This window comes from Nicotiana tomentosiformis, chromosome 6, assembly GCF_000390325.3.
Source record: "Nicotiana tomentosiformis chromosome 6, ASM39032v3, whole genome shotgun sequence".
In the NCBI taxonomy this organism is placed as follows: domain Eukaryota; kingdom Viridiplantae; phylum Streptophyta; class Magnoliopsida; order Solanales; family Solanaceae; genus Nicotiana; species Nicotiana tomentosiformis.
In genome coordinates, this window is record NC_090817.1 from 148,010,616 (window position 1) to 148,020,916 (window position 10,301).

The 10,301-nt window shown below is 34.8% G+C and overlaps 2 protein-coding genes across 2 annotated transcripts; one reads left to right on the plus strand and one right to left on the minus strand.

Annotated features, from left to right (window-relative positions):
• Nucleotides 1–2,383: 2,383 nt before the first annotated feature.
• LOC104101438 (gibberellin receptor GID1B-like) lies at nucleotides 2,384–4,698 on the minus strand. The gene is made up of 2 exons (XM_009608879.4): nucleotides 4,428–4,698; nucleotides 2,384–3,833 (listed from the first exon to the last, which is right to left on the minus strand). The coding sequence occupies exons 1-2, from the start codon at nucleotides 4,464–4,466 to the stop codon at nucleotides 2,835–2,837; spliced, it is 1,038 nt and encodes a 345-aa protein (XP_009607174.1). The 5' UTR covers nucleotides 4,467–4,698; the 3' UTR covers nucleotides 2,384–2,834.
• A 3,522-nt stretch (nucleotides 4,699–8,220) lies between these two features.
• LOC138894919 (uncharacterized) lies at nucleotides 8,221–9,336 on the plus strand. The gene is made up of 2 exons (XM_070179656.1): nucleotides 8,221–8,757; nucleotides 8,827–9,336. The coding sequence occupies exons 1-2, from the start codon at nucleotides 8,221–8,223 to the stop codon at nucleotides 9,334–9,336; spliced, it is 1,047 nt and encodes a 348-aa protein (XP_070035757.1).
• Nucleotides 9,337–10,301: the final 965 nt, after the last annotated feature.

Here is a 10,301-nt window from a genome sequence, read left to right on the forward strand (position 1 = left end):
ATTTAAAACTCGGTGAATAATAGATATGGCCTCTTTACCTTCTTGGCCACTTAAATACCACACCTAAATCCCTAGCAGAACTTAAACTCATGATGCACTGACCACACACCACATATTATACTAAATCTTTATGCTCATAATTAAACTTAAAATTTTGGTTCCTTTAAGTTCGAAGGCTTAAGTTATAGGATGGAAAGGTTTGAAAATAGAGGAAACTTGGGAAAAGCAACTCCACAACATTATTTTTTTGTCAACATTAGCTGCTACCATTAATAAGCATAATCAAAAAGATCTTTTGATGACAATGACTTCACCTTGTCCTTAACTCACGTTTGTATAAACTTCTACTATATCCAGCTGTTAATCCTCACAAAACGACAATAATGAGTTATTAATCAGTTTAAGATGTCAAATCAAATGGGTTTTGGCAGCATTGAATCGAAGCTATTCTTCCATACAAGAAAACTCTACTAAGCAAGCAATTGGCCTGGAAAAAGTATCAACTAAAAAGAAAGATAACATTACCTATCTTTTTCCTGTTGTTACTTTTTTTTTCCTTCCTAAGTACACAATTTCCTATTAATTATTCTATTTTATTTAGTTTATGTGAAACTATTTTTTTTATATTTGAAAACAATTAGCTTTACATTTATCATTTTAGTTTTAATAGAAAGTTTGATAGTCAAACAAATGTTACAGAGTGTTTAAGGTTACAAGTCTCAAAATTCTCTATTTCTTTCTTAAACTACGTGTCAATTCAAAATATGTCACATAAATTAGAATAGAAAGAGCATTTAATAATCAATATAAGCGTATCTCATTATTAATATTTACCGTCCACATAATATATTTTTATTTGGGACAAAATTGAACTAATGTTAACGAACATTGAAGTGTTCCCACTAATGTGAAAACAAAAACAGGGAGCATTTTGCTTTGTTTTGTTTTTCGAAATGGTCCCCAACAGTTGGAGGAGAATTAATTAGTCCTAGTCTCCTACCCACTATTTACACTAAATAAATTATAGTAATATGTGTCTTTGTATATATATTGTTATCACTAATTACTGCTAATTAATACACATAAAGGACCAAATTGAATCTTATGCATGTACCTTACTTGCATTGCTATTTGTGCCTTAAACAAGTGACATACTAGTCACATGTCAACAACTATCACCGTTGTACCAAAATTTTCCTTCTACTACTAATCAATACACATAATCACCTTACTTTATCTCACTAATCCTAATAAATTAATATTTCCTCAGGTTCAAAATAGGTATTTATTTTGCACACCTCTTAAGTAAAATACTAACTCCTAAGGAAAAAAAATAATTTGACTAAACTACCCCTAACTAAAACTTGACGCATTGACGTTGGCCACTTAACAATTAACACTTAAAATTAGCTAGTATGAACATATTGCAATGATTAAAAGAACACTCCATAGACCAAACCATAAGTGAGCGAAACTTGGAATATGCTAAAAAACGTGAAATTTGAATGGCAATCAAACATAGAATAACCATATATTGTAATTTAAAATACTTGTAGAGATATGTAAATAAGGGCAAAATATAAGATTAATTCTTTCTTGATTTGGTGAGCGGGAACACTTATTTTGAACCCGAAAAGAAAAGGGCTAAGTGGTCACTCTTTTTTAACCGGTTACTCATTATCAATTACACAAAAAAACCCAAAGCTTGAGGAAATGTCTCAAATTCCCTAAAGTATCGCAGATTCCAAAAAGGACCCATCTATAACAACAGTACAACACCAAGATATGACAAAGAAATGAGAGTCGATCAACGTCAAGAAATGGAAAGAAGTCATTGATTATGACAACAACTAGGAATCACACTCGTCCAATCACAAAAATACATTAGAAGTAGTGTAGTAGTATTTTGGATGGACGGGGTTTGTCACACTGTCATTGGCCTGTTCAATCAAATGGAACAATGTATGCAATTCACTTGTGTTTTGGGTGTCGCCTTTCTGCTGCTTCCACGATAAGCTACTTATTATAATCCCTACTGGGATACAAAGAGGTTGCTTTTTTTCTCTATTCCTAAAAAAGAAAAAAAAACACTTACAAGAACCAAGAGTCTTCAATTAAAATGAGAATATATATTTCTTAACCACGATTAAATGCTAGTGAAGTTTAGAAAACGGTACGTTTTGATGTCCCAAGTCTGCCTACGACTTCACCTGTGAAATTATACTGAATTTGTTGTTGTACGTCTTGAAGCAAATACCTGGTATACGGATAATCTTTTTCCAAGAAATGATTTAACCTTTTTCACCAAAACAATTATGAGTATGACTAAGAGAACAACAATATGAACTATTCAAATGGTGAATTACAGAGGAGAAAAGCAACGAAGGAACAAAATCTTTATATTATATCTCCAGAGCACAATACATATGAAATTAGTCTTTTTAGTGGTAGTAGCCAGATGCTGGAAACAACTGAGACACCAAGAAATCTACTGCCTAAATTATCAATACAAGTCCCAACCCCAATTCTACATAACTTCACAAACCAAGCTCCAAACAAGATGAAGCTTCTTTGAATTACTCAAATACCAATTCTTAGGCACCAGATTGGCTGACTTCCTCACTGAACACCTCCACTGTTTTTACATGTAGAAGACCATAAAACTGATCCTTAGATGGAGATTACAACCCAAAAGACGTACGAATAAGGGTGAGAAGTATCTACCTAATCATCTAATATACACGATATACTATATACTACTGAAGAGGAAGAACCTGAGTGGAAGGTCAAGATTTTGTTATGTATAGGCTGCCTATAACTGAAGTTAAGTAAATCTATGAACAGTTAGGATGGATGAAGCTGGTTATCTCCTTCATTAGGCAGCGAAAATGGTCGTTATTAGGCAAGAAGTAGAAACCAATCGTTGCCAGCTTTAGGTATAGTAGATTCACCTCATGCCCTGATTTCTGCAAGCCTTTAACATAAGCCAATTGCCAATCTTGAACAAGATCCAAACCAGCTACCACAACTAGGCTCTTTGGAAACTTAACTCCTTCTAGGTTTTTACCTCTAGGTCCAAATATATTACATGCCGGATGGTCCCTATCTTCTCCTTGTGGTAAATATGCTCTCCAATACCAATCCCTATCTTGAATTGTTACAAAAAATTTCCCATCCAATCTCTTCTCAGATTCAGTCCTTTTTTGCCCACCAAACATGGGATGAAGGAGAATATTACCTAATACCTCGACCCCGTTTTCAGCAGCCCTCACAGCAACATGGTGAGCAATGTTACCACCAGAACTATCACCAGCCAAGTAGACATGAACTTCTGAATCTTTCCCACTCCGAAGCCACGGCCTTGACTTTACCCATTTAAGAGCACTCCATCCATCATCATATGCACAAGGGTATCGATGCTCAGGAGATCGTCTATAGTTCACAGATACAACAACAGCCTTACAAATGCTAACAAGGCGACGACAGAATGTATCATAAATAGCACTATTAGCTGAGGAATGAGTAAAACTTCCACCATGAAAGAACACAATAACAGGAGCAATTTCAGTGGTGCTCAATGGTTTCTCAAGTTCTACTTTACCCCATTCATCCTCATTGTCCGGAGCAGGTCTATAGACGCGGTTAAGCAAGCTTGTCGCCCGATCAACAACATCAAAAGAGAAAACACCATCAACTGGAAATGAGTTTGCAGGGACCTTTCGCTCCAAGAACTCAGCTAAATCGCGATTGAATGTGCCATCAGACCGGCGTAGCATGTTGTAAGCCAGTTTGAAATTGGAAATGAGGATCCATGTATTAAGTGGAACCAATCTCTGTCAAAAGGGACAAAATCCCTAGTCATTACAAAACATCTAAATTGATGCCAGAAACAAATTGATCATAGCGAATGCATCTTTATCCACAACTAGGCATTACAAAAAGAAAGCATCAAACTTTCTTCTTCTTTCTTTTTTGAAAGGGTAAAAGGAATTATAGTTTTTCTCTTTTTTAGCATAACCAGAAAAAGGAAATGATGGTAAAATAAGAAAAAATTAAACCCCCAAACAGCAATAGGAAAGAAACGGTAATTTCATAGAAGGTGTTAAATTGGCAAAAGGATATGCCAAAGAAACATAAGAATGTCAGAGCAAATACATAAGCAAAGCTCATATCAGCAAAATCAACGTAAGTTTCTTGCTTTTGCCCCAAATATAAGGTTGGGTTCTCAAAAAAATGAACTTTTCTCAGAAAACTGACTAAACTCTTTATTATTACAAAAAAAAAAAAACAGAATCGTTGATTATACATGAAATGATCCTTTAATTGAAGTAACTAACAAATTTGATAACAGCAACGCCAAGAAATTATGCAAAGAATGGTCGAAATTAGATATACTAGAACATAACAAGTTGAATTAAAGAAAATACCTTAGATTCAGCAGCGTTAACTTCATTATCACCTGCCATGGCTATTACACAATAATCAATCTTTAGAGACACTTAGAAAGGGTCACTAAACTTAAAAAAAGATCAGCTTTTAGCGCTCATAATGCGAAAGAGACTTTGATTTCTTTGCTTTCTCGTTTTGAGTTTCAAAACAACACTACTGAGAAAAGAACAGAGTACCAAGAAAAAACAGCACTAGTGAAACAGAGAGCTTATTAGGAAGAGGATAGAGGAATAGAGACGGAGACAGAGAGTGAAAGAGGAATAGAGAAGGGAAATATAAAGACAGTTAATAAGAACAGAAGAAAAAAGGGTAAGAAGGATAAGGAGAGGAGAGAGAGATGGGCATGGAGTCAAAAAGCAAAGGGGCAATAGACGACAAAGCAGGCGCCAAAATATACACTGTGTAATATGACCCACCATTAATTTACACACATTTGTAAATAATACGTAAAATCTTCTCTATTATCTTTGTCTAAGAAATAAGGAGAGAAGAAGAGAATAGATGAGTTCTTTTTCGTTTTCATTTTAGTAACAGGGAGGGAAGAGGGAATATTCAACTGCAATACTATATAGTATCAACTTTTTAAGATTGAAGTTTAATCAGTTTAGTACACTGCATCAGATCTGGAATTTACCAGCAATTATCTGTACTTGTGGCTTTTGAATAAAGATTTTGTTCCCGTTTCAATTCATCTCATTGCCCAAAATAAAAATAAAAATAACAAAATTTCTCTATATTTTCTAATGTATAAAATTTCTACTATGGACTCTTAAAAAAAATAGGACCTACATCAAACATATTAAAGTAACTAGTAGTACTCTCTCTATTTTAATTTATGTAAACCTATTTGATAGGGCAACGAATTTTAAGAAAAAATAAAGACTTTTGGAATTTGTGGTCCTAAACAATTCAAAAAGGAGCTCAAAGTATTTGTGTGGTTATAAAAGCTTCTCATTAAGGGTAGAATTGTAAGTTTAAGCAGAATTATTTTCAAATTTAGAAAATGATCATTATTTTTGGAACAGACCAAAAAGAAAATAGATTCACATAAATTTTAATATATATTCCAAAATATTGGAATCGCGTGCGGTGAATCATTTTCTTCCATTTTGTCTATCTTTTGTTAAGTATGTAATAATTCAAAGAGATTGTAATGATGCTATTTGGAAATAACTTCATTTCATATGATTTAATGTCTACTTTATACCATTTTAACTCTTTCAATTTTAACTCTTTCGATCACCATGATTTTACACCTACAAATTGGAGCATATGTACATCAAAGCAAGCTTCTCTTATTATCACCTGCAACACTCATCCCTTAAATGCATGTGTTGCAATAAAACAATTCAGCATTTGCTAGTATATAACATTATTGGTCTTATATAATACTTCTTCATTCCAGTTTATACAACTATTTCTTTATCGTTCTATAACCATACAAATTGACAAGTGTATTTAAAATCACAAGCTTCTAAATTATAAAGAAAAAAATAGAGTTAAATCCGTATGCAATCGAACACCTACTCTTGAAATGAAACAAAATGTATCAAAATTAAAACAACAATATAAATTTTAATACAATACTATACAATAAGATCGTCTAATCAAAACATGCAAGTTTTTTGCCAATATTATCCCTTATCTTTGAGGGTAGGTCTATTTCGGTCCCTCAAATATAGCCCTGAGCATATTTAGTCCCTTGAGTATGTTAAAGTGGAGCACATTTAGTCTCACTGACACAATGTATTCAAAAACTAACGGTGTTACCCAATTCTAATTCATGAAGCAAATCTTCTGCTCTGAAGCAAAACGTTTCCTCTCCTTTTATTGGATAACGTAAATTATTACTTTAATTCCTCATTTTTAGATAATGTCTTCTAAAATTTTGACCTTGAAAATATCTCCTTATGTGCCAGTTTTCAATGAGAAAATGACATTGTATAGCCGTTGTAAAAATAATACGAAAAATAATATATATATATATATATATATATATATATATATATATATATATATATATATATATTCTGCTACCAGATGTAAATAGTTTCTGACACGGGCTAAAAGTGATAATACAACTTGGTTATTCGTTTGCTTCAATAATATGCCTAGAAGTGATCCTGGTAGCTCTATTTTTTTCAAATTTTAACTTTTCTTTTTGAAAAAATCAACTGAAATGTTTTGGAGTTTTCGGCTATTATTTTTACAGCGACTATACAGTGTCATTTTCTCATTGAAAACTGGCACAAAAGGGGATATTTTCAAAGTCAAAATTTTAGAAGACATTATCTAAAAATGAGGAATTAAAGTGATAATTTGTGTTATCCAATAAAAGAAGAGGAAATATTTTGCTTCATAGCAAAAGATTTGTTTCATTAATAAGAGTTAGGTAACACCGTTAGTTTTTGAATATATTGTGATAACGAAACTAAAGGTGCTCCACTTTAAAGAACTAAATATGCTCAAGTTTATATTTAAGTGACCAAAATAGACCTATACTCCAAAGGGATAATATTATCAAAAAAAAAACTCCAAAACATGTTGTAACTCTAGCTTTCCTTGCGTGCGGCCGACGCCATGGCACGTGGCAACAAAATATTATTAGCACTCTTCTCTCGCCAGCTATGTGCATTGACCAAATTACCCTAACTATCTCAATCAAACTACATCCACTACCTTGGAGTATGACACGTATTTTGTCATTTAGCGCACAGCCGCGTAACGGCATGTCTTTTGTCAGATTCTATGAAGAAAAAAGAGAGAGGATTTGGATTTTGTCGTTCTTTCGCCTATACATTTAATCTACACCTTTTATTCATTAAAGCGACCAACACGTGTCAGATTGTTGGCACCCACCATGGTGCAAAGCAGGTACTAGGAAGGTGGGGTCTGCAAACTTTTAAAGGGGGACCAATTCGATAAGGGCTGCCCGATATCGACACGTGTTTCCTGGAGTAAGCGTTAATTTTTTCTTTGCGATTTGATTGATTCGATTTTTCTTTGGACAGCAAAGAAACCAGAATCGAGAAACTAATTGTGGTTCTTTTTGACAAGTAGAACGAAAATAAATGTTAAAAAAAAGAGTATTTTTTTTTTTTTTATGTATAACGCTCTTTTACAAGAGCGTTATACATTAACGGAAGTTTTGGACGTTAATATATAGTGCTTTTTAAAAGAGTGATATACATATAACGTCTTTAAGAATCGCGTTTTATATATGTATAGCGCTTTTTTAAAGAGCGTTATACCTGTTTTGTGGGCCCACCAATAAGTATCCTTCATTTAACTGACATAACAATAATTCAAATGGGTATAGCATCCTTTAAAAGAGCGTTATACCTAAAACAATTCAGCCCCCGAGCTAGGAATTGCCTTATTTAAAGGCATTAAGATTTTACAAAAATCCATTCAAAAATATTCCTAACTCCCGTTTAAATTTTTCTTCTTGTTAAATTCTCAAGCATTTTTTCATAATGTCAGAAGAGCGAAGAGGATTTTGATGAAATTCGGACAGCAATGTGGGATGATTATAGACCAACGGTGCTGGCAAAGGGCATGCTTTTTCCTGATAAAGCGCGCCTAAGAAGGGCGGCGAAAATGTACAGCGTAAAAGAGTGTCGTGAGATAACGGTATGGGAGAAAAGTTCGGATGTATGAAAGGTTATTTGCCGCAGATGGTTTACGGGTTGTCATTGGATGCTGCGTGCGAGTAAGAAGAACACAGGTATGTGAAAAGTGGGTAAATATATTTTCACCCACATATGTGAAATGGACACATTCAATGGGAATCATTTCAACTTGGATATTGACTTGATTTCTCTTGTCCTTATTCCACACCTTGAAGCGTCCATAAGGTATAAAATCAAAGAGTGCATTACATCAGTCCACTATGAATATGGTCATACTATTACCAAAAGAAAAGCATTTCTCGGGCGCAAACGTGCGTTTGAAATTGTTTATGGTAACTGCGATAAGTCATTTGCAGCTCTACCTAGGTACACGGCCGCACTACAATACTTTAACCCCGGGACGGATATTGAATGGAAGCTTGAGCGGAGTCCGAAAAAATCAGAATATATATTCAATTACGTGTTCTGGGCATTTAAACCAGCAATTGATGATTTTTCGCATTGTCGGCCGGTAATATCCATAGACGGCACTCATGTCTATGGAAAGTATGATATCAAGCTCTTGATCGCCGTTGCAGTAGATGCTAATGGACAAATATTTCCTCTAACTTTTGCTATTTGTGCCAATGAAAGTCAAGAGACGTGGACGCTGTTTTTGAACCATTTGAAAGAGCACGTTATCAAATAGCATTCCGGTATTTGTCTAATATCTTATCGGCATGGTGGTATCTTAAGTTCTGTACAGAATTTGCCTGCATGGCAAGAACCTTATGCCTACCACCGTTATTGCGTGAGGCACCTGAAGGCTAATATCCAGAAGGTACATCCCAACAAAGATCTGCATGATTTGATGTGGATGGCAGCAACAGAACACCAAGAGCATAAATTCCGGAGGCATATGGAATCTATCAGGCAGGAAGACGAGAGAGCCTATGGTTGGTTGATACGACATGAGCTTGACAAGTGGACTTTGCATGCGGATGGTGAAAAAATATGGGGAATTCTGACTACAAATGTGTCAGAGTCTTTCAACGGGTTATTGAAGTCGGGAAGAGGATTGCATGTCACTACCATGGTGCGCATGTCCTTCAAGCTGATGGCAGAGAGGTTTGTTGAAAGGGATGCAGCTGCAACATCATTGATGGAAAGAGGTGTTGAATTTATGCCACTGTCGATGAAGAAATTTGAGAAATACAGGCGGCGAGCAAATTGGTATTTATTTTTACAGTATAATCACAACAGAAATGTTTTTTGAATTTCGCACTCCTATCCATCAAAATAGGGGGAATAATGTACATACCATAAATGAATCTACAAGGTTATGCTCTTGTAGGAAATGGTTCATCTACCACATGCCGTACTCACATGCCATCAGGTACTTTCAACATGTTGGTTTAAGGTCAACCAACTATGTTGATAAATAATATAGTGTCGCTGCATACTTAAATACCTATAGTGGGCAGTTGCAGCCAGTGGGTACAGAGCATTATTGGCCGCCGGAACTATTTAAAATGGTGTGTAACAAGGAGCTTTTGCGTCGAATATAGGTGCAGAAGAGAAAGCATATACGGAACCAAATGGATTTTAGCGATATCATTTATGCGCGCAAATGTGGTATATGCTTGCAAACAGGACATGGCCGTCGAAAATGTCCTTCGGCTGGTTTGGGTGGCGGTGGTAATCCAGCTCTTGGTGGGAGTTCTTTCAATGTGCCAAACTATCAAGGATACACGTAGTAACTGGGTTTCGTAATATAGTTGTAATAAGTGTATGTACTTGTTTATGTTGCAAGATGTATCAAATAAAATTATGTTTTCATTGTTGTTAAATCTTATTGATAATGATCCATTTTTCAATTGTATCAAATTAAATCTTATGTTCCCATTATTTATGCGGCAAAAAATGTATGATGGTGGACTGTTGGAATGATGGTGAAGTTGGGCACCGATACTGGATTTGTGTGAACAAGTTTTATAGGATTCCCGACAATCGTTTTTGCAATTTTGAGGTATGGATTGATGCACTATGTAAGCAGGAATGCTACAAACAAACTTTGCAGTATTTTCATGATGTGAACAAAAGATACGAACGTGATGAGGTCATGTATAAACGAGAAATTGCGGCGTTGAAGGAGAAACTAAAAGAGGTGGAAGAAAGAAAAAATAAGTTGTTGGATCAATTTGAGTGGTTGAAGAAGAGAATAGTTGACTAAACAAACCA